This window comes from Macrobrachium rosenbergii, chromosome 22 (genome assembly GCF_040412425.1).
Source record: "Macrobrachium rosenbergii isolate ZJJX-2024 chromosome 22, ASM4041242v1, whole genome shotgun sequence".
NCBI lineage: Eukaryota > Metazoa > Arthropoda > Malacostraca > Decapoda > Palaemonidae > Macrobrachium > Macrobrachium rosenbergii.
Genome location: NC_089762.1, coordinates 31,255,036 through 31,280,577, shown reverse-complemented (window position 1 = coordinate 31,280,577; position 25,542 = coordinate 31,255,036). Strand labels below are relative to the sequence as shown.

Here is a 25,542-nt window from a genome sequence, read left to right as displayed (position 1 = left end):
GTAGCCTTCCGGCACTCTTGAACTGTTGGGGCCCAGATTATCCAATCATCCAGGTACGCTGCTAGGGAGATCCCTCGGGACCGGAGCTGCTGAACTACTGTTTCCGCCAGCTTTGTAAATATCCTGGGGGCTATATTGAGACCGAAAGGCATGACCCAGAAGGAGTAGGCTTGCTTCCCTAGTCTGAAACCCAGGAAGGGAGAGAAGTTCTGCGCAACCGGGACATGATAGTAAGCGTCTGAAAGATCAATAGAGGTGGTGACGGCTCCACGCGGAAGTAGAGTCCGTACTTGAGCCACCGTAAGCATGCGAAACTTGTCGCATTTTATATAAAGATTTAGACGCGACAGATCCAGAATCACTCTTTGCTGACCGGAATCTTTCTTTGGGACAGTGAACAACCTGCCCTGAAATTTGAGGTGCCTTACTTTCTTTATTGCTCTCTTGTTGAGCAGTTCCGTCACATAGTCCTGTAGGGCTTTGGAGGGTGGTTGGTAAAATCTGATCAGGGGAGGGGGGTCCTTGATCCAGCTCCAACCCAGACCCTTGGACACAATGCTGTGTGCCCAAGGACTGAAGGACCACTGGTCTCTGAACCAGTAAAGGCGACCACCTACCTGACTGGTCTCAGTGGGAGGAAGTGGGTTTGCTTCCTCTACCACGTCCAGGTTTTCCCCGGGAGGCAGAGCCAGGTTTGCCTCTGTATGGGGCTCGACCTCTTCCCCCCCTTGCGCTCCTATTAAGGCCGTGAAAGAACCCACGGCCTTCATAGGTAGGGTTGTACGCCCCAGAGGAGACGTACGAGGGTGCAGCAAGGGATTGGGCTGGTTGGACCAGCACGTATTGTTGGGGTTGACCCTTGGAGGTGGAGGGCTGGGCCACCGCCGAGACCGGGACAGCCTGGACGACCGTCTGGTGATGATGTCTTTTTGACGCCTGAAACGTTTACCAGACTTGGTCTGGGAGTTGCCAGATTCCGGGGTTTTCCTCTTGTAGGCGGAGATACCCCAACGAGAGCGAAGGCTCTGATTGGCTCTGGTAGCCTCGCTCAGAACACTGGCTACTTCGTCATCTGGGAAGAGATTGGCCCCCCAGATAGAACTCTTCATGAGCTTGTTAGGCTCATGACGTATGGTGGCATCAGCAAAAATGAACTTCCGGCACTCCAACTTCGCCACCATAAAATCATACAGGTCTGACTGAAACCCTGCTAACAGGGATTTAGCCAGAACCTGGAAGAAGGGCTCCTCTGCGCAGGAGACGGTGGTCGCTTCTGTCAAGCAGAGGGAGTTCAAGGACCGGCCCAACCGAGACCGAGCCTGAAACTCCGCCTTCAGCAAAGCTTCCGGGAGCTTGGGAAGCTGTTCACTAAATTGTGAAGACGCACAGTCAGCGTCCAATTTACCCACAGTAAAACTCCTCACCCCCTGGGAATACCAGGGATGTGTGAAGTCTGTCTCCCTCAGCTGAGGCAAGGGATTGCCATCAATGCAAGCCTGAGCCGTAACCAGAGCGATTTTGTTAAGGCAGGGAGTGGGCAACTTATCACCCAATGAAAACATGGTGTAGTTGCCCTTGAAAGGAGTCGATTTCGTATTCTCTGCCTGCCACTCCGTAAGAGTGCGCAGGAGAGCAGACTGCGCCTGGTCCCTCGGAAAGATCACTGTCTCCCTAGGGACCTTGTCTGAGCGTACCCAGGCTTCCTCCGTCAGCCTAACGAAGCCTGGGTAAGGGGGCAGGAGATCAGGAGGGAAGAACTCCAATTCCTCCAGACGCCTCGTGCCAAGACCCTCAATAGTCAGGGTGTCTTCGTGCCAAATGGCACGAAGAGCAAAATGCCATGGGTTCCCTACATCGAAGGGAGGGAGGTCAGCCGTATCTGGGATCTCATACTGTGGATCGGCCCCGCCGGAGCGAGCCATATCTGCCAGTAGAGTATCGTGGCTGTGAAGCTTTTCTGTGATCTTGGAAAGCTTCGCCTCAACCTCCGCCGAGAATCTCTCGAGCAACGAATTAGCAAACACCTCAGGGTCAAAGGCAGGCTGGCGAGGAGGGCTTGGTTTTGGCGCCCTCTTACTCGCTCTTTTGCCCGAGGTTCCTGGTTTGCTCCCGGAGGCCACAGGTACAGCAACCTTAGCCTTCGACGGGGAAGGAGATGCTATGGGAAGACGAGGACTTGAAGCCCTTCGCCTTCCACGAAGTCTTCAGCTTCAACTTGGGGACAGCAGATGGAGCCCTGTCCCTCAAGAAGGAAGACTTACTAAACCCTGTAAAAGAAGAAGCAGAGGATGATGGGGAATCAAAAAGGGCGCCCGCCCCCGCAACCTCACTTACCTCTCTACCTACCCCTTGGTCCGGCTCCGTATTCATCGGCTCCAGGTCCAAGTCTAAGGCGGCGACGTCCTCCGAAACCTACGTGTACAGGGGGTCTTCTTGGGGTGGCTGGGTCACGTCCCGGAACTGCTGTATGATAGGGGTAGCCAATTCCGCCGGAACAGCAGCAGCAACCCGGGCGCCGAGGTAGAGCAGGTCTCTCAGGCTCGCGTCGAGGACGTAAGGATTCCCCGACGGCACGTTCCTTCTGAACCCAGCCACCCAGGCGCAGAGAGACTCAAGGGCCTCTTTCTTAGAGGACTCGTCAGCCTGAAAGAGAGCAGGAAATCAGGACTAACATACTGTAACATAAAAGATATGATTACAATATGAGTACCTATTAGACTGAAAGAAACATGAGGAACGAAAGGCAATAGCTTACCGACTCATCCTGGATGCAACTGCATAAAGCGAAGCAAACCTCACAGCCATCAGGATGCCAAACGATGAGATCATCCAGCCGGACCGCACAACCAGCGTGGGTCCGGCACACCACATGTCCGTAGGGTTGATGGAGGGTGGCGGTGCATCCTGGCTCCTCACAACGCACAGTCTGTAAGTGTGAAAAGTACATGAACCTACCGCTCTAAGAAACTTAAACTAGGCAGGCACGGGTATTTCAACCTACTACCGGAGGACTCCGGCGGGAAGAAAAAACCCCCGTCAGAGACGGGCCTCCCAAACAATAAATTAATTAAAGCGGTAAGCAAGCTGCTCTCCGACCACCGGAATACTCCGGTGGAGCGAGAGAGCAGAGTCAACAGGGCCCTACCACAAGGGATGCCGGCAATAAAAACGGCGGAACCCCAGGGCAGGACACCGGACCCCAAAAACAACATAATGTCTAATGGCGGAGTGAGCAGCTCACTCCGCCAGTGGATATGAATATATATAGAATACAAGAGATGGTAACAGAACTGGTAACATGACAATGAATCACACATTCCGGAGTCCGGAAACACCCCCACCGGAGATCCCAAACCTCCACCGCTAGAGAACAGTAGGAGGTGAGGCTACCAACATCACGAGGCCACAAGGGCCGGAGTAAGCGCCAATCAACCCAACTAAAGTAATCTCAAACGCAAGCGAACGCGGAAAGAGGTCGAGAACGAAAACCCAAGAATGTTCGAAACCCGCTCAATCCTAGGAGAGCAGGTTAACGAAACATTGAGCCAAGCGCAGAGCCACCGGGGACTTGCCCTGGGAGGGAGCGAATCCCTCCACCAGGGAAAGCCCCCAAACTCGGAGAAAACGCCAGCTGACGTCACCCGCACGAGAAGAGGCAAGAGCTGACCTGGGGTAGGGAGGGGGAGGGAAGGGTTGGTGGGGCAGGGATGGGGAGTAGGCTAGGGCAAGTGAAAACAGGAGACTGGGGAAGACACTTCACCCGCTCGACTGCAGTCACGCACCACGCCAAGTAAATTAATACCAGCCGTGGAAGGACATAGCCTACCCCGAATAAGAGGAGGAAGGGGATAGCGACCAAGGCCTCAACATGCTGACTCACACCTAGTCATAGCCTAGGTCAGCACCCGCACCTAGGCATAGCCTAAGCTAACAGGAGGGGACAAGGGAAGGGAGGGGAGGAAATAACAGGGAGAGAAATTTCCATGCTGAAAACCAACCAGAGCCGAAAGAAAAGGGGGGGGATGCCATAACAGCATAGAGGAGACACACCCACAGAAAGCTCTACCCCTCCGTGGAGAAGGGGGAGGACAATGGGGTCTCACTCTACCACTCAAACAACGGCCCGTGGAAGGAACAACAGAAACTCCCTCAACCTGGGGATTCCCTCCCCATACCTAACCTACTGAGGAGAGCGGGAGGCCAAGGAAGTAAAATACGAGCCTAACATAGACATAGGCAGGCTAGGGAGCCCCACACAACAAAATACCAGATAAATCACCATCACTAAAAGTAAATACCGTATACATAAACCAGGAATTACTTTGTGCTCGTGCAAGGCGCATAGCCTAACCGAGAGGAGCGACAGGGTAAACAATAAAATCGAGGCTGACGCTCCCCCGCATGTAAATTCAAGGCAATAAAACACTGATAGCAACAGCACGACATAATATAATGATAAAGAAGCTAAAACTGTCAAAGGGAACACATCCTGGTGGAGGAACCCAAGCGGGAAATGACGGGAACCCTAATGAAGGAACCCCGACATGTGGTTCAGTAAAATAATGTAGAGAAACACCGATACAACCCGCCCAGGAAACACCACCAGGATGAAACCCAGGGGGAATAATGATAAGTAATATAACGACAAGGAGAAATCCCAAACAGAACAAGCTGGTGGGCGAATCTCGCGGTCGACATGGCTGGCTAGGGGACGCGACAGCGTCATAACAACAATCACATATAATATGAAAATACAGATTGACCCAGCCAAACTTATCATAAAAACCCCACAATAAGATGGTACTTAACTTGGTGACAGTAAAGCTGCTTGAAGACATGCTGGCAATAAGGCAAAAAACAGCCAAAAACACAAGCACAAAAATTCTGGGGGGAATAAATTCACGTGCTAGAAATGGAATGAGTGTAGGTGGCGCTGGAGTCGCCGCTTGGCGGGCGGGTGAGTGTAGGGGCTGGAATGGCTCTCTACTCTTCCCGGGGGATTTTGACATGGGGATGTCTATCGAGTGTGGCTCTGTGGTTGTGATTCTTTCACTCACCCTTGGTAATACCGACGTCTTCATTATGGAAGACGCTCGATCTGGGGGTAGTAACTCCAGCATTCCTGAAAGCCTTTTTCTCTGGTATACTTAGCAATATTTATACCTAGAAATTCGTGTTAGTATGGAATTTCACCGGGTGACACGGGGCTGAACTCAGAAAACAATATGCATTGCAAATAGATCATATCAAAAGAATGAAAATCTCAGTACTTTATAAAAGAACTGAATAGTATAGAATTATCAGTAGCAAATGAAAATATATATAAAATATAGAAGTAGGAAATTGGCAATCTAAAACTTTCCAAATTAGGAAGAATTTGCTGTTAAAAATTTAACAGACATATTGGAAGTGAGTTTTTTACTTTTGTGAATCTGGGGGAAACAGGATCACAAAAGCATCGACTTACATTTAGTAGCAGGTTTTTCTTTTCATCTTCAGAGATTGGAGTTTTTGGTGATTTTCTCAGACTCACAAACGTTTATTATGAAAATATTAACAGATGAGAGGCAACATCCAGTCTTTGTCTGTCATTCTATTTAAAGAGTGACCATTGTGGACTTGACACACTGTCTGTAGTATACTTAGTGAAGCGGCCCAATTTTTATTAGAAGTGGAACAATGAGTGATTGTTATAATTGATTACTTAAGGTAGAGTTCATTTTGTTGTACTGCTTCAGGTATTTTAATCAGTGGCAAAGATACCCCAGAGTATTATTATTTTTCCAAATAGTCATGAAAGATGGAAAGTCATGCAGCTTTGGACTGAAGGGATGTTACAGAAGAATCTGTAGTACTGCCTACAATACTGAAGACACACATTAGGTGATACCCCTTTATAGGGACTCCCAGTGATCATGGGATATTGATTTTTTTTAAGTTAAATTCATAACGTTTGTTTTTTTTTTTTGATTTTGCAACCAATTTTCATCTTATTTTATTTTTAAATCCTTATTAATTGCTCTTCCCCTTATCATAATCTTTGCAACATTTTAAACTTTCCTATTTCACACAACCCATCATGACTATATAATTTTTTATCACTCTTCTTAATGGCTTTTTTGGCCTCGGTGCTAGGCTTTGTGTCAAAATATGATACAGTACTTTACTTCCATAAATACATTCACCCATATTAGATTTCTGATTAACACGGAGAACAGCATTGTGGTTTTTTTTTTACACAAAAACATTGCAGGATTTAATACAGTACTGTAGTACTGTATTCTCTTGAATTATGTCTTGTTTTTATGGATTGTTTGTGTATATAACAGGGGCAGTGCAGTTTGTGTATTTTTGAAACATCTTCTGTCTTATATACCTTACGACTTGTTTGTACCGTGCTACTCTGTCACATATTATAAGAAATTAAAGAGAATTCTGCAATGCCAACTTCAACTTTGATGTATCTCCCTTGTTTTTATTATACAGTACAGTACATTATTCATTGCAGTATAATTCATCAAATATATTTTTTCCTTACCTTATTGTCAGAAAACTATTTGTATGAATGTGTGTGTTTCTGCAGTTCAGTTAGCCCTAATTGGAAACAGTTAAGATTACTTGCAAGTGAACTTTCCTGTCTAATTATGAAAAAATTATTCAATATTAGTTTAACTAAGAGATCCAACACTGTTGTTTATGGCACATAGCATCAGTTAGTGTATATGCTAAAAGGGAAAATGTTATAATAAAGTTCTGAATACAGTACAGTGTATAGTACCATATTGCAAAATAAATTTCAGTTGATGGTGTTAGCTTTTCCCCCTTTGGTCACCATAATAGGAATGTACCCAAGCATTCAGGGAGTGGACCAAAGATTAGATCTTGAAGGCACCACCACCAGAACAGTGTGATCTGACCTGACTTGACCTTTATGTTCTCTTTGCTAGTGCAAAGTTTGTCTCCTCAGCCATAGCTTATGATACGGAGAGGGACAGATTGGTGAAATGATATGGATGATGAATTTCGCTCGCATTTGTTTTGGATAATTGGGCTAATATAAGCATTTGTAGAGACAAAAAAGGTTTTTACTGTATAGGAAAGAGGAAGAGGCTGCCACAGAGCAGAGAGATCTCAAGAAGAGATAAGAGATTGGTAGCTGGTAGGAGGAATTGTTGTTTAGGAGAAACACAGTGGTTGCCCTTAGATGAGGGTTATATTTCTTCCAGGGCTGGCTATATTACATTATTGAGCCAACAGAACATAAATATTTAGTAAATGGAATGAAGAAATGAATGGTTGGCATTGAAATCCAGTAAATAATTTTTAAGAAGTGGGCTAAATAAGTTAAACCATAGTATTCAATATTTCCTGGACTTCTGGAATGCATGGATGGGGTGCAGAAGAGAAGAAATGATTAATGCTTGATTTGTTTAAAGGAGAGAAAGCTGGATGTCATGGCCCTCTTAAAAAGGGTGATATGTGTGCAAGGAATATAATGGAAAAAGATTGTGTCTGGTGTAGTTGAAAAGTGTAGAACTAAGGAAATTGTAGCGCTTTGAATGTCAAAAGACTTAGAGTGAAAAAATTGCTCCCAGCCACCTGCTGAAATTAGTGTGTAATAGTACTTTTCACATGGGTATTGTTTATGGTATGGTTTGTTGGGAACAGAACAAAAATACATTTTGGAATCTTTACCACTTCATTACTGGTATTTCCAATCCTTATTAGCATAAATGGTCTAAATGGAAACTTAGAATTTTAAAAAAGTTTACAATTGTTTGTATTTTCATTTGCTGTAGACATTAATCCACTGAAAAGTTTACTAAATATATCTCCCGGTTCTAATGACATTACTGAAACTTGTTAAAATGCTTATCACTATCTTTCAGAATTGAGGCTCTAAATTCATGGATTTTCATACTAAAAAAAAAAAACTTTAAAAATTCAAACATGATGAATAAAAATTATTCTTGCTTTAGGCAGCAAAGTATTGAGAAAATTATTGGACAGATCATCCTTAGCCTGTTTTTACTACTAGTTGGTACTTGGTCACCTTAGGTGAGCATCCTAGAGATTCTCTATTTGCAAAGAACCACACAGTTGCTATGTCTTCCTAATTCACTTTAATCAAGGACATCATGGCAGACTCTCAACACATAATGGTTAGGGCAAGCTCATGTTTTAAGTCTTAAGCCATGAAGATCTGTGGTTCCCTGATATATGGGACAGCTTGCTTATACCTTTCCATTTTTCATTCTTATAAGGATGCTAATTGACTGTGTTTCAATTTCTTCCTTCCGGATATGGCCCTTACCACACCTTTATGGCCTCTGCAGGAGTAATTAGAAAATCTTTGCTCTCTTCTGAAAGACTCCATGAGGAGTAATCCAGACACCATTCCTTGGTCATTTTAAGTGTTTTGTCAAGAGTTAATGTTGTTCTGAACACATAGAGGTTATCCACCGAAGTTGTAGAATGAAGATTTTTTTTATTGGTGGTTGCATCAAGAATTAACTTTCTCGATAATTGTTAACTTATACCTTATTTCTGCTTGACAGTTAACCATATTCTGTGATGGTTTAATAATGAGAAGATCTCCTACTCATCTTTTATTAGAGATGAGAAGACCTCCTACTCTCATCTTTTCTCTTATTAGAGGTTTTCTGTCTAAGGTTATGGGGTATACAAGCCTTGTTTAGCCTTCAAGGAAGGTAGCTCAGTTTCTCTTGTGCTATTTAAATGATAACATGGTATGTATTTAACTTCAGAATTATGAGGAATCTTATGTGGGATCTTCATAATCTTATAAGCCCCATAAAAGCAGTGTCATTCAGGAATACTGCTTTAAAGAATACTCTTTTCAAGACATTTGTTCCAACAAAAAAATTAGCTGTACCTCATGATGTACTAGCTAAGTACTCATATTAGAAACGAACCTCATATAACCCCTCTTTGTCCTTTATTTTCTTGCCAAAACACAAGTTACTGGAAGAAAATACGATGTCAGTTGCATATGAGAACTTTTCATAGAGAATTCAGCAAAGATATGCTGTGCTGCTACAAACCCCTCAAACTGTGATGTCAGACAAAGCATACTTGCCCTTGTTCATGTTTTTTTTTTGTGTTTCTATAACAGTCCAATGAAATCCCGTATTTATGAGTAATTTTGACTTTATAAACTTTTACGTTAAATAAATTAGTTGCTGGCAGATACTTTAATACCTTGTGATCCTTTTGGTGCCACCATTCTACCCAAGGGACTGCCTCCATAAGTTAGGTTCTGTTACTTATTTTATATGTAACCTGTGATGCTGACTGAGCAAGTAATGGTCATCATCATGATGATGATGCTATAATCATGGGTAAAGGTCAAGCTATATCAAAATCATCATTTTTTGTTGTGTCTAATCTGTGAATGTATCTTTGAAGTTTTGTAGCTGGAATGTAATTGGATTCTGAATAAATTATCTTGCATGCTCCTTATATAATTTTTGCATTTATCAGTCAGTATTTGTATATAGTGATTGTTCCAAGTCAAGGCTGATTAGATCTGTCTTCCCACAATAGATGTGTTGTGCAGTATTAACTTCCTAAGATAACTCAGGTTTCTCTGGTCCTTTTTTTTTATTGTCAGAGGTACAGGGTATTATAAATTAGTTTAATGAGATGGTTGAGTCACATTTCCCGACTCTCACAGGGCTCGTCTAAAGCATTTCTTCTGAAGTAGAACCTGAAAATTGGAAAAAGGTAACTAATGGGTAAGCACACCACTTCTGTGGTGTGAATTCAAATATTTTATATGAAAATGTATGTGATGAAATGGAATGCAGTAAGAAATTTTGTTTTAAATAGGTCCTCTAACTATAAATTCAAATTAAAAATACAAAAGATGGGTCTGACAGCATCATCTGCTGAGATAAAACAATGCAGTACAACCTGGAATAGATACCTTAACTGCAAGATATTGATGGCAGTAGAAGTATATAAATGTTACAGTAAGTTGTGCCATTATTCAGATTGGAAAATCACTAAATGAAGGAATGAAATTTGCTGCACGAGCTAACACTGTGCATGCGAGTTATGTTGTCTAACACATCTACTGGCACCTTCACTTCTTTTCACCAATGCCACAGGTCTCTCTGACCCTCTGGTCTCCAGAGACTTTGGTCCTGGTCCTAGGTATTTTCTTCCCAATCATTTATTTTTTGGACATTGTGATAAACATGGGAAAAAGCCCTTCTTGATCATTGCTGCCCCAACTGTTTAGTTTGTTTAGAGTTTTTTTTTAATATCCAAGTGTGAGATGGGGGCTAGGATGACAGGTCTCAGGCAGTGAAACATCAAAAGAATGTTGTTTAGTCTCAATTACCTAATAAAGTAGGTCTGCATTGCCTTTATGGTTATTTGATAGTTTCCCATCTGTGCATGAAAAGGGGAGGGGTAACAGATAAACGAATCCAAAGATAGAGAAATTTAACTTGGTCTGCAAAAGGTGAGGCTGAATTAATTGGTAGCTTGGTTTTTATTTTAAAATTAGTAATCTTTAGGTTCTTCAACGTGGGATTTTTAGCTGCAGGGTTAGTTATTTAATGGGGTACTCACCTTCCCTAGCACTTTAGCTGTTTTGGGCATTACATCAGTCATGTTGTACATTTTGCCATTTCCTTATCCATGGCTATTGCTAGTTAGACAGTTTTTGTAGTCAGATATGGAGAGTAATAATTCATTTTTTAAGGATCAAGCATTAGCTCAAAGAGGGTGAGTCAACTTCCCATATCTAAAGTGTTTAAGTAGGTTGACTTTACAGGAACTCCAGATGATTTGCTATTTCAGATGTATAGTAATAACTTTGAAGACAGAGTCTGCACATATTTGGATCTAATTTGCCTTCCCTTTACGTGCTGAATGGTACGATATACCAGCCTTCCCTTTACGTGCTGAATGGTACGATATACCACAACATCATACTGTAACTTGCTACTCCACAACAAGATTTAGGCGTACAGTATTAACGTTTTTCAGTGAATTAGTGTGACTCCTGAAAAAAGCAGTTTTGTGTATGCTTTTGATATTACTTTTCACAATCATCATGCCTTATGGAAAGGAATTCCTTTGTATTGATATGAGAAGTTAATTAGAAAATGTGATAGGACAACAAATTTAGACAATTGGGAAAGGTTTGTACTATATGTGTAGTAAGCTAATGCAGTATATATTATGTTAATGCAGATGTGGCCTGTTTCATTCATCAGCACTTCATGTATTTGATTGAAGAACGTTGATGAATGTTTGCATTCTTGATAAGCTCAGAATTTTGTTGTTTAGTGTAAAGTGGAACTCTTAGATCTTTGTTGTTGATTCTGCAGCTTCCTCTCTCGTAGAAAATGGTAAATTTTCATACAGTGAACAGAGTATTTTTCTGGTGTTATTGTTAAGTTACTGGCTCTTAGAAAATAGTCTTGATGATTTAACTGCTAATTAAAACTTGCAGTTAGAGCTTAAAATTTTGATGCATTAATTTGGAAATCAGCACAACATATGTGATGCTTGATTGGCTCTGTTTTGATAATGAACCCTTTCAGTGTGTTTAGGTATATATTTCCTTTATAACTGTAGGATAACTAGGCATTTCAATAAGGAGCTGATTACTAAATTGGTCAGTTTTAGGTTATTTGTTATGTGCCTATTTTAGGTAAACTGTAAACTATTTTTTCTAATTGTAGACCTCCAAAATTACTTTATTAGTAACCCTAAAAATGTAAATCAGATTATCAAGAGAATTGACTATTAGTAACAACAATAAGATAAATCAAAATATCCAAAAAATGGACACTGAAAGGGTTAGAAAAATAAGAATAGTTGCCACTGTAATGTGAGTATTTTCATTTGTATTGTGATCAGTAATGTAACTATGTTTCAGAACGGTCAGAGTGGATTGAAGAATCTGTAACTGGATGTGAGTAAATATTTCATCATGTACAGGGGACAAATACAACCTTTTGCTGATTGGAATATTTGAGCTGTGAACCTCTCAGGGAGTAAAACAGTATAGATATTTTATCACTGCCTTCATTTTATTTGCAAGTCTAGTGTTTAATGTAGCTAATGAATTATTCAATTATAGCTTGAGATCTGCAGTGAACTGAGGTTGCTATACTCAGATATCCATTTTCCATGGTTGGACAAATGTTCCCAGCAAAAGGTTGCTTTAGAATTTCCTTAAAGAATAGATTAGGAGATTTGTCGGTGTGGACTGTGTTGTAGATACTGCTAGAGTTGCTAAACTATCCTTTTTTGCTCTCTTGCTTAATATTGGTATTCTTGTGCTTATAAATAATGATTATGCACTGTTTGTTGAATAGTTAGTATTTCTGGCATTGTTTAGCATGGGAATAGTGATATGTGTTGCTTGTATGTATAGTTTATGTTGTATAGATCTTTCTCTCTGTACATTAGTTTTCATTATTTTACTTCAAAGGGCACATGTTTTCCCTTTAATAAAAGTTATATAAATTATTATTTAGAATGCATCTTTTTTATTTTTATCTTTTTCTTTGGTGCTGGTATATATCTAAACCCTTCCAAGGAAAAAATAAGAAACATTACAATATAATTGATAATAAACTGGCTAGTGATTGTATTTTTCATGAAGTTTTACCATTTCTGAACAGATTATTTTTTTCATATTGCCCCATTCACACATTACTCTTCACATATCCAAAGGGAAATTTTTAGGCAACAAGTGCTAGAATCTATGCTTGCTACTTCAATTTCCATCAGGCTTAATAGGATTTATATGAAGTCATAAAGTAACAGGGATTGAAAGTGTATTATGAAATTATTGTTGCATGCCTGTTAATGTTTGTCAGGTTATGTATGGGAAAAGGACTTCGGTAAAAATGAAGTATAACTTGTATTTAGAAAAATCCATGTTTTTCAGTGTGTAACTGCTGAGTTTTCTCTTTACTCTTGTATCATGATTTATTCATTTTAAAAGTTTGTAATTTGATGGGCAGTGTGATCCATGTCTCTTTTTATATTAAGCATGACTATGAATTTTGGGAACAAGATTTTATGGGATTCAAAATTAGGTATATAACATAAGTATGTAAATTGTATTTACAGGCAAATACTATTTACACAATTACTTTCATGAATTCTGGAAGAAAGAAGATATATGAATACAGATTATGTCAGGGATGCAGTTGTTGATTTTTGTATAGAATTGTGCTGATTCTGTGCTGATTTGGTTAATAATAAATTCAGAGTAATTACTATGGATGGTTTCAGTAGTAACTTTCAAGAACACTAACATAATGAACATTAATCTCAGAAGTCATGTATGTCCACCCTAATTAGTTTGATGAGTTGCTTCTACTGTTGACTGCCTTGAAGAAGAAACCTGAGGGAAAAATTAAATGTTGGTCATTGAATTCTGTGAACCATATTATAGTCATAGCTTAGAAAATAAAAGAAGAGAGCTCTTGATCAGTCTCCTGTGATGATGTGTTATTGTTAAGTGCCATCAGGTAATAAGGCTTCCTTGCATACTTATTAGGTATGGTATATGGAAGTGGCTGGGTTGATGAGGCAGAGAGACCCAAATTCTCCATTTATTTATTATTAGTTTCTTGACAAGTCAATATAAGGATAACTGGATTTGGTTATCTGGCTTTAACATTCAGTTGGTAGTGTCACAATCCCATGAATCATATACTGTATAGGCTCTTATTTGTGTCCCAAGTGTTCCCAGGTTCACTAGTCATTTGTCTCTCATACTGGAAGTGGTAGTACTCCGTGCATGCACCACCTGATTCATTGGGTATATCACAACCAAACCTCACTTTTCATAAATCTGCAGTGCTGTTGACAGTTGCTAGGTTTTTATACTGAAAAGTTTTGCTGTATCAATGCAAATTACTAATTCAGTTTCCATTATTTTGATTTTTTTTTTTTTTTTGCCAGTTTTCACCTTAGTGCATTTACGAGTGATGAGAGTGATTTCTGTGTTTAACAGATATGTTCCAGTTGCCACAGTCTTCTCTTGGATCTCCAACTTTGTAAGGACCAGTTGTGTGTCAAATAACTTTATTGCCCTCAGAATGTAGTTGTTTTGCAGTGTTTGCTTTAGTCCAGTCCATGATTCCTGTTTTGTATATATTGTCACTTCTTTCCAGGATTTGTTATTATTTTGGTGAGGGTTTTTCAACTTTTGTTATTATTTTGTGAGGATTTTTAGGTCTAGTTTTTCTGCTAACTAGCTTATGAGGCATTAGCTAGTTTTATATTTATAATATTTTAATTTTTATATTAACCCTTAAATGCCTATTGGACGTATCATACGTCGACTAAAATTGTCTGTTGGGTGCCGAGTGGACGTACCGTACGTCGACTACAAAAAATTTCAACCTTCGGTCAACTTTGACTCGACTGAAATGGTTGAAAAACGCAATTGTAAGCTAAAACTCTTATATTCTAGTAATATTCAATCATGTACCTTCATTTTGCAACAAATTGGAAGTCTCTAGCACAATATTTCAATTTATGGTGAATTTTTGAAAAAAAAAAACTTTTTTCTTACGCACGGGTGGTAACTCAGCCGAAAATTTCATAAATTCTTTCGTCATTTTGTCGTAATTTTTGCACTGTTCTGTATTAGCAGTTACATAAAGTTTTATATATGAAAATGTGCGCAATTTCATGTACAATACAGCAAAATACAACCCATGGTTGTAGCTTTTATCAGTTTGGAAATATTTTCATATAAACCACGATAATTGCCAAAATTTCAACCGGTCAACTTTGACTCGACCAAAATGGTAAAAAACGCAATTGTAAGCTAAAACTCTTACGATCTAGTAATATTCAATCATTTACCTTCATTTTGCAACCAATTGGAAGTCTCTAGCACAATATTTCGATTTATGGTGAATTTTGAAAAAACTTTTTCCTTACATCCGCGCCAGAAATTCTTTTCATCACGTTGTCGTAATGTTTGCACTGTTTTATATTAGTTGTTACATAAAGTTTTATATATGGAAATGTGTGCAATTTCATGTAGAATACAACAGAAAATAACTCATGGTTGTAGCTTTTATCAGTTTTGAAATATTTTCATATAAATCACGATAACTGCCAAAATTTCAACCTTCGGTCAACTTTAACTCGACCGAAATGGTAAAAAAACGCAATTATAAGCTAAAACTCTTACATTCTAGTAATATTCAATCATGTACCTTCATTTTGCAACAAACTGGAAGTCTCTAGCACAATATTTCGATTTATGGTGAATTTCTGAAAAAAAAATTTTTCCTTACGTCTGCGCGCGGTAACTCGGCCGAACATCTCAGAAATTCTTTCGTCATGTTGTCGTAATGTTTGCATCGTTTTACATTAGTCGTTACTTAAACTTTTATATATGAAAATGTGCGCAATTTCATGTAGAATACAACAGAAAATAGCTCATGGTTGTAGCTTTTATCAGGTTTGAAATATTTTCACATAAATCACGATAACTGCCAAAATTTCAACCTTCGGTCAACTTTAACTCGACTGAAATGGTAAAAAAACGCAATTGTAAGCTAAAACTCTTACATTCTAGTAATATTCAATCGTTTAACTTCATTTTGCAATAAATTGGAAGTCTCTAGCACAATATTTCGATTTATGGTGAATTTTTTAAAAAAACATTTTCCTTACGTCTGTGCGGTAACTCGGCCAAACATCTGAGAAATTCTTTCGTCTCGTTGTCGTAATATTTGCACCGCTTTATATTAGTCGTTACATAAAGTTTTATATATGAAAATGTGCGCAATTTCATGTACAATACAACAAAAAATAACTTATGGTTGTAGCTTTTATCAGTTTTGAAATATTTCCATATAAATCACAATAAATAGAAAAATTTGACTTTCGGTCAACTTTAACTCGACTGAAATGGTCGAAAACTGCAATTGTAAGCTAAAACACTTACAGTCTAGTAATATTCAATCAATTAGCTTCATTTTTCAACAAACGGGAAGTCTCTAGCACAATATTTTGATTTAAGGTGAATTTTTGAAAAAAAACATTTTTTATGTCCGCGTTACAAATTCATGCATCATTTTGTGATAATATTTTCTCTGTGTTGCTTTGATCGTTTTAAAATTTGTTATATACCAAAATCATTGCAATTTAGTGTACAATACAACTAAAAAAATTAACTCATTAGCTTTAACCGTTTTGCTTACAGCGATTTGTATACAATTATATACGAGTTTTTTTTCGCTGTCATATATTCCAATATTTATATATGATAATGATATTTTTTCATTTCTGATGGTTGCATACTAAACTTCAGGCAATGACAAAAAAATGAGCCAAAAATGAACTCTTAATCTTAAAAACTAAGCGTGCTCTGATTTTTTGGAAAAAAACTTTTTTTCTGCTTCGGCGCTAACTCACCGAACGCCGCCGGCATAGGGGAGACATTTTTGTAAATAGGGCTTCGGCGTTAAAGGGTTAATGTTTTGTATACTGTACTTCAGTTAAGATTAGTTGAACTTTTTTTTACCCCTGTATTTTCTTTCCTTCTTAAATCTTCAGCTGAAAACCTTATAGGCAGAGTAAGCAGACTATCAAGACAATACGGCTCCAAAGGGAGATTGGCTCGCAGAGAGACAAGTTGTGATTTTGTTGCTCAAGTGTTCCATTAACATTGTGAGATTTATTCATTCCGTTACCAGTCATTTATTTCAGTATAATAATGATTTGGTATGTCATTTTAATGTACGTTATACTTTGTTAGTGCTGTGATTTTGTGTTTTATCTATCATGCATTCACTGTTTTTTGTGCTATCCCATTGTACGAGGTATGTTCAATAAGTAATGAGAAAATGTCAGGAGAGACACTATTTATTTTCATAAGCTTACACAACTTTGTCTCCTTCAAAATAATTGCCTCTTGCAGCTACACACTTCTGCATGCATCTCTCCCAATCCTGGAAGACCTCCTCAAAGTCCTTTTTCAGTAGTCCCTTCAGGTAACTTTCCGATGCCTCTTTCAGCTCCTCTGTTGACTGGAGTCTGGTTCCCCTAAGGCTGTCTTTCATGCATTATGGGAACAGGAAGAAGTCGCAAGGGGCTAGGTCAGGGCTGTAGGGTGGGTGTTGTACCACTTTCATTCCCCTGTCGGCCATCCAGGTGGAGAGGATCTTTGCCACGAACTTGACACAGACTTTGTGGAGCTTCAGATCTTCGGCCAGAACTGTCTCTACTGTGCCAATACTAATACCAACAGCTTCAGATAGCATCCTCACAGATATTCGACGGTCTTGCATCACTAACCTTTGCACTTCCTCAATGTTTTCCTCCTTGCATGCACTTTTCAGTGCTCCAGATCTGGGTTCATCCTCAACCTATTCATTTCCGTCAGAAAATCTGTTAAACCATCGATAGAAACTTGCTTGGCTCATCTGTTCATCCCCATAGGCCTCCTTTAACATTCCATAAGCTTCTTGTTTGGTTTTCGTAAGTTTAACACAAAATTTGATGGTGTAACGTTGCTCCATGTTTCCCTGCATTTTGACAAGTGTTCATAGATCGGCAAACCAGATCAGACTGGTTCCACCACGTTCACCGCTGCACTCAGACCTACAAATATAAAAAGTTGCCAGTTTGTCATTTTATAGAATATATGTATGTGTACTTCACCATGAAGTAGTATTTTGATCAAATCATATTTAGTGTCTCGCCTGACATTTTCTCATTACTTATTGAACATACCTCGTACATTTCAAGGCTTTCAAAGTAAGGCCTGTCATACTTTTATATCATCCATGACAGAGACTTTTATCTTTTTGCAGCAACTGTAATGGCCAAATAAGTTTGCTGTTTCTCATATGATAGATGTGGTTCCACTACGCTGAGAAGATGTATATGGCAGGGCAGTCAGGGAGATATGCTGCTTATGTATCTATTTCTGCTTATAAGTCTTTGCTCTCTCAATTGGCAATAGTTTTTTTTTTTTTTTGCTGGTCATGGTGAAGGAGTGTCAATCCTCGGTTGTTGTTTCAGCTCTGTCCTCACATTCTGCCAGTATTTCAACTGCTGTGTCCTACCTTTTCAACTCCTGCTCTGCATGTTGCCCAGGCTACAGGTGTGGCTGCTGATAAATCATCATAGCTGGGCTGAAAAAACTTTTCATTTTATGATTGACCTTATGCAGACATATTTGAGGCAGATTATCAGTGTGATTTTCTTTGCTTGCCTTCTCTTGCAGCAATTACTCCTTGTCCTATGACCATATCTCCAGTATTACCTGCTGCACCAGTGGTAAACTTTACCTACTATGACTGCTCCTCCAGATGATGTTGCCCATCCCCACAACCATACCATTGTTGCAGCTTGAAGATACAGTTGACCCCTGGTTTTTGCAGGGGACGTACCACTAACCCCTGCGAATAGCTAAAATCCACGAATACTTAAAACCCTCTCTGAAAACGTCTATAACCGCCTATTGTGAGTTCAGAACACCAAAAAACCTTCTAAAAATGCTTATACCTGAATATTTTAATAAGTTTTATCACAAAAACATTTAGTCACAAAAATATGAAAATACAGTACAGTAATTTGTGAATATTTCTCTGTGAAAAATAGGGCGAATAGGCGAATTTTCTGCCAATAATGTTCCACAGAGAAATCTGCGAATTGGTGAGTCCGTGAATCTGAAATTGCGAATAGGTGGGGGTCAACATATTCACTTCTTGGCTACAGTGCTGATCACTGTACAAATGGAGCTCTATTCTCAGCCTATTCAATGGATCCTGACAGGTAGAGATGCTTCTCCTAGGCATTTCCTCATCTGAGGTTACCTCCACAAACAAGAAGAATGCCAACTGTAATGTCTCCAGACTACAAAACTATGACCACCAGCAGTCCAAGACTACTTCCTCCATCTGTGACCATAATTATCACTGAGAAAGTGACTGGGATTGAGGGAATGGCAATCACAGCAAGGATTTTTAATGTGACCATTACTCCTTGCACCACAGGTTTCAGTGTACCAAGGATGACCATTTGAGACAGAATTCTAATGCTGCAGACTACTATGAGAGCCATCAACTTCAGCCCTAGGTATGTACCGCAAGAAGCTTGGTGGTAGTAATTAGCTTCTGGAGTCTTTGTGGAGAACTCCACAGCAGACTTGGTTCATCTTTGCCATGGACTGCCTTCTAACTTCTAAGGAGAGATCTTACTGGAGATTATGCTGGTTCTAGAAACCTTGGATAAAAAACTAACCAGTCTTTGACCTGCTGCACATGCAGTTTTAAGGTTTATATTTGATGTATAGTATTGTCTGGGATGATCTAGTTGCAAAGGGTGATCAGAATTATGATAAATTTTATGCAGCAACACAGTTAAGTAGTTGAACAGTGGTGCCAGAGATTAATACCAAGATCAGGTATAAAAAATTGAATAGAACTCATGTTTTTCTTCCCATTTCGTTGATTGGATAGTATTACCAATTCTCCAACAGTGTAAAATGAACCCTTTCCAGCTAACTTGAAAATGAATGACAGACAACTTAGGAGCCAAATTACCATCACATTACATGATAAATATAAAAATAAATATTACCTAGATAAACAAGTCATTTTAGCTTTTTGAAAGCAGGAACAAGGCATATTGAATTTTTCATTGCCCTGCTTATTGTCAAATGCATTAAGCAAAAGGGCTGCCTTTTCCATGGAACATGGAATGACAGAGCCATCTGTATGTAGCAAAGAAGTGGACTTAACAGCAATTAGACCACAGATCTTTAATAGGAACTAGGCCACTGACCTTTGGAATTAGCAACACACTGTCTACTGTATTACAACAAGCAGCATAAACGTAGTAGCGAGGACAATTACTTCTCTGATATTTGAGTCAATAGAGGATGCCTGGCAGGCTCTCAAGAAGTTGTATCTCTCTACCCAAGCCTAACACCTCCAGCAGGGAAGCATCAGTCACTCTCTCAGCATGGAAAAAGGGGATGGACTACATGCAAATGGCCTGGTAAGTGAATAGCAGGAAGTGACTAAAGTACTCCCCTATTCATGTCTTCTCTGGTTGAACATGTCTTCAGAAATACTGGAGAGCTTGGTAGGAGATAAATACAGAGCCATTGGCAGTCGATGTCAGAGCTGGATTAACCTGTCCTTGCTGGAGACAAGTCTCTTATTCCTAATTTCATGGCCGCCAGTAGGCTTGAGGATGTATAACCTTTAGGCTGTGATCAGAGAGGTAGGCTAGTTTTGGAAATAGACAAATGAGAGGCCTGAGACGGGTTACCTGGTTTCTACCGTCATTTATTTGTGTAGGCAAAGATGACAGGAGGTTGGAGATGGATCATTGGCCTCAGGCTGCTAAATGAGTTTGTGATGCAAACCCCCATCATGATAGAGGTGATGGAGTTGGTGCAATGATCCATCGAAAAAGGGAATATTCTAGCTTTCCTTGACTTCAAGGTTATGTACTTCCAAATCTTTTCTATCTTGCATTGAAGAAATACCTTCACTTGATTTGGGAAGGGAAGGTATTCGAGTTTTGAGTCTTGTGGTTTAGCCTAGCATTTGCTTTTCAAGTCTTTATGCGAACCTTGGCACCAATGGAAGTATTAGTGTGTTGGACCAGTATAAGACTTTGGAGGTAACTTGACAACTGGGTGGTGATGCTGTTTAGCTCAGCCCAACCCAGCAGCCAGAGGGATAAATGGGATTTTACAGCCTTGGGACAATTTTTATATCTGTTCCTTTCCCCTGTTTGGTCTCATTAGGAGTACACTTGCAGTATAAGGGTCCTTCTGATAGTTGCTTTTTGACCACAGAAATGGTTCACATTTCTTCTAGCCATGGGGGTAGGTAGTCCTAGGAGTCATCTATCCCAGGTGGACCCAGTTTTGCAGCTGGTATAGTGGAAAGGCCATTGATCTTATCACTCCATTATACTTTCAATTGCTAATTGTCTTATGTTAGTGCTGATGATTTTAATGCTTTGTTTACTCAACAGAGGTTCTTTGTTGGAGATAAAGAAACTTACCTAGCAATTTGGAGTGGACACTCCTGATGGCTTGTTCAAACCTACCAACTGATGTCTCTCTCTCATCTTTGAGTCTTATGAAGCATCATTATGAGCCACCTCATTAAGCTGCTTTGGTAGAACCCACAATGTAGACAATTTTTTTTACTGGTATGTATCCAGTTACATAGTAACGACCCAGATGACTAGTAGCCAGGACTGTTATGTATTGGCTTTCACCACTCCTTTTTTGTTTGCCATCATATATATGTTAAATATATCCCATGCGGGCTATCAGGCTTTACTTGCAGAGGACCAGAAACTGCAGGGATGACACATCAAAGCTGTTCCTCTCTTAAGACCAAAGGAAAACCCAGGTCATGAAAAACACTTATCTTCCATTAGCTGAGGCAAGTGGTTTTGAGATTTGACAGTGCTCTGGTGGATGGCATAACAAAACAGGTGGGAGTGCAAGTCACAAAGTCAGAGCACTGTACCTCAACAACAAAGTCAGAACACTGTACTTCTGTTGCTTTTAAGTATAATTTAAAATGATCTGTTTTACGTGTAGGTACCTGCCCATTTTAGTTTTTTTTTTAGATGTCTCTCATAAAAGTTTGGACTTATGTTCATTTGGCCCAGTAGTAATGATGGGGCATGATTTACATTTGGAGAAAAAAGTTTTGTATTCATCATTTTCCTCTTCATCATAGCCCATTTTCATCTGTCATTCATGGCTCGATGAAGAGGTGCAGACTTTCATGGTATTTTGCTACTCTTTCCTTGTTGATGGTAAGTGTACTTCCCTCTCTATTCTGTAAGACTCTTACCTGATACAATTACTGTGCCTTACTCATTATAGGTTTAAACATACTAATATAGGCCAGAAAGCTATCATAGACATGGTTCATGACTCTTGGATCCTACAGGCATACAAAAATACCCCCAAGGGATTCAGCATCCCAGCCTTCCATCAAAATGGAAGTGTAAGCATATGCTTATGATTAATGGGGTTATGATGAAGCAGTGATTTATAACAAAAGTTATACAAGCCCATTAATCTTATAATGAGTACCCTCATTCCAGCCCCACTAGCATCCCACCTTCATGTACTGTTTACATGATAAGTAAGGTTATTGGGTAAGGATATACTGTATTTGTGGATCCAGATAGCCTATTCAGGAAGAGTACCTTCATTTCGACAGACAAAATAATGGTGAACCTTGGAACATTTGGGACAGAAATAAAGATATATATGGGATTAATAAGTCTGTATGGAAAACAAAAACAGTCTTTCAGTGTTGTAATTATTTCTCAATATATATCTTGTTTCACCAGGTAGAGTGAATTACTCATTGAAAAAAGTGATAGGAATTGTATTTTTTTGTGTGAGTTACAGGAGATTACTATGTTGTTGTTATCAATATGGTTTGATCAGTAGATATATTACGTGGTTACCTTCTCATGTAAATGGGCAGAGCAGTTGAATCCAGATTCCCATACAAAGGTGAATAATCTAAGTAGGCTAGTACCATATAAAAATATCACCTCCCTCCAGTAAATGCAGACATCATCTATTACTCTTTAGTGTAAATTTTCCTTCTTTGACTTGAGTCACACCATTTTTTTTGTCTCTCTCTCTCTTTCAAATGAGAGAACCTCTGTGGCAAAGAATAGGAAGAATAAAGGGCAGACTGATAACAATAAATATTCATTACAGTTTACTGATATTCAGCAAACAAAAATTGAGCCACTGCTTGGTAGGTTCCTTTAGGAAACTGCAATACACTTTGTGTCAGAGATAGGCTAATAGGATTCTTTGAAGCTGAAGCCAATTTTGACAGTTGTGAGCACCATAAAGGAGATCAGATAGTAAATCCCAGAAATTCTGACATATGGGTATATTGGGATTTTACTGTCTTCCTTTTTCTGGTTAATCAGCCAGTGTGCTGTATTCATCAACAAGGAAACAAATAATCGTGAAGCAGGTACAGTACTGGTTTTTAACTCACTCTCATATCTGGAATTATTCTTGCTGTAGATTCTTGAAGGCTCAATACAAACATCTTTTTTTTAGTCATAATACTAATTATTATAGATTTTCAAGAATTTCATCTTTAACAGAACAACTTCCATAAATCAGATTTATGTTTGAACAAGAAAAAAAATTTACAGTAATTTTAAACACGGATAAGAACAGCACATTTTCTCTACTAAAAATTAACTGTAGTTTCAAAAGTATATGCAGAAAAACAAATGGGAAATATGCTAGACAATTGTAATAACGGGTATTTGAGGGATGGTTTTGGGGTTGTGTAGGGAATGTAGCTTTTGATAACAGAGGTAGTATTTATTCTGATTCACTTCCATAAGAGATTATCACTGGCATGATTACTGCGGGATAAAAATGTGCTTTTAAAAGTTAGCTCCTTTCTCTCTTTCTTTGTTTACGGTGATGTATATGGTATTGCAGATCCAATGCATTTCATTGGAGGAAGGAGATCCTTGCTAAGGGCTATTAAACTGACTGTACCAAATTCCCAAACTGGTGTGGATATGGAATTTTTATGGTTTCTATATTTTGCACCAAGCATTTTCTCTGCCATCTTGCCCATCTCCTGTTGCCACCAATTTCCTTGTAACTTTTTTAAACTGGACTCCAGCTGGCACTAGAGAACTTTTCCCTTATGTTAAGACTGCAGGTTTGGTAGTTATGAAAAATAAAAGTTGATTTAAAATTTGTCAATTTTTTAAGGAAGTCAGTTGCTCCAACACACAGGCATCTCTAAACAAAACCCTAGACTGATCTGCCCCCAGCAAAAGGAAATGGGTAAGGTGAAAACTCCTACTTATGGAAATTAAAGTTGGAAAATAAATGAAGGTGCCTCAAGTTTTGACCTCCCTGAGAGTATATGGCGACATGCAAACAAGTGTCTTTTCAAAAGCCTACCTAACATGGGGTAGAATAGTTTTTTAGCCTCCTCCAGACCAATAATGTATCATCCATCTAGTGATAGTACTGTATATATGTGGTCAAACTAGAAAACTACAAGGACCCTGACTTTGCTATGTGGTATAGCAAGCTCTGTGCAGTTGCTCCACTCTTGGTTAGCAGACACATTGTTGTAACAATCAGGTGGAAGAGAAAGTTAAGAAAGGGAATGAATGAGTCAAGGAGACTGCAGGTGATATTAATGAAGATGGCACTGAGTATGTTTTGGTAACAAGGCAATGAAAAGTTAGGATGGAAAAGCCTGAATTGGGAGTGAATTAGGAGTGAAATGAAAAATTAGTAGGTCTACCTCCAAGAAACATTCGAAGGAAGGTAGGTTTAACTGCATTGTTCATCTAAGTCACATAAAAAATGGCTTATTTTCTCAACATGAGTACTGCTGTTTGCAGTTTCTGGAATTTTTCTCATTCTGGAAAGATATTTGTTAATCTGATTGTGTCTCAGGAGCATCATGAGCCAGTAGCTGACACCAGTGTCAGATAGATAACCACTGTTAACTGAGCTGTGTAGCCTTGAACTCCATACTGTCTACCTCAGCCAGTTTAACTATGTGCCTTGCTCTCTTTGAAACTGAGAAAATGCCCCCAAAAGAATTTGTTATGATAAATGCAGGTCATGTAAGACAGATTAAGCACTGTATGTGAGACTCAGGGGCATCCCTTTTAGCAGAGATTATGAGTTGACTAAAGGACATACATATTTGATTTAAGTTACCTTATGAGCTATCTCATATGGGTCTTACTACTTTTCTGTTTCATACTGAGCCCATCTCACTTCCAAAGATTTAGGCTGCTTTTACAGAGGCATCTGCTTCTTTGCCTCCGAACTGTATTGCCATTACCAAGCTCTATCAGGTTTTGAAGGTTAAACTAATGGAGAATGAACAACTATGCCTTAATGGATTTGGGCCTTGTGCAGTTGTATTACAGGCAGTCCCCGGTTAATGGCGGGCTCGGTTAACAGCGATTCGCTATTATGGGGCTTGTCTAGCGACGAAAATCGGTAATTTTCGGTGCCAAAATGCACCGAAAATCGCCGATTTCCACTTATTGGCGCCGATACATACCTAACAGAGGCGCCAATAACCGAAAATCGAGCGCTTTTCGGCACCGATAACCCCCCGAAAATCACCGAAAAAGCCCCAAAATCTCTGATTTTCGGTTAATGGCAGTTTTCGGTTATCATCGCACCCTCAGAAACGGAACCCCGCCAATAACCAGGGACTGCCTGTATTATTATTAGTATTCAGACGCTGAACACTGTACATATGGAACAAGCCCACAGAGGCCATTGACTTGAAATTGAAGCTTCCAAAGAATATGGTGCTCATTAGGAAGTAAAAGAAGGTAAAGGGACAAACATAGTGAGGATATCTCACTTATTAAAAATAAAAAATAAATTAATAAATAGATAAAAATTTAAAAAATGCAAGGAGAATAGCATTAGGGTAGTAATGCATTGCATCTTCGCCTGAACTTTTGAAGTTCCAA

The 25,542-nt window shown here is 39.3% G+C and overlaps 1 protein-coding gene across 50 annotated transcripts in view; it reads left to right on the top strand.

The window, feature by feature from the left end:
• Positions 1 to 25,542, top strand: part of l(1)G0196 (inositol hexakisphosphate and diphosphoinositol-pentakisphosphate kinase) — a 525,389-nt gene that overhangs the window by 282,492 nt on the left and 217,355 nt on the right. For 40 of the 50 annotated variants that reach the window (XM_067124577.1, XM_067124561.1, XM_067124573.1 and 37 more), the window contains one exon: positions 11,921 to 11,956. The exons of the other annotated variants lie outside the window; for them this stretch is intronic. In XM_067124577.1, coding sequence (XP_066980678.1) covers positions 11,921 to 11,956 — 36 coding nt within the window. The remainder of the gene's footprint in view (positions 1 to 11,920; positions 11,957 to 25,542) is intronic. 50 annotated transcript variants of the gene reach the window in all.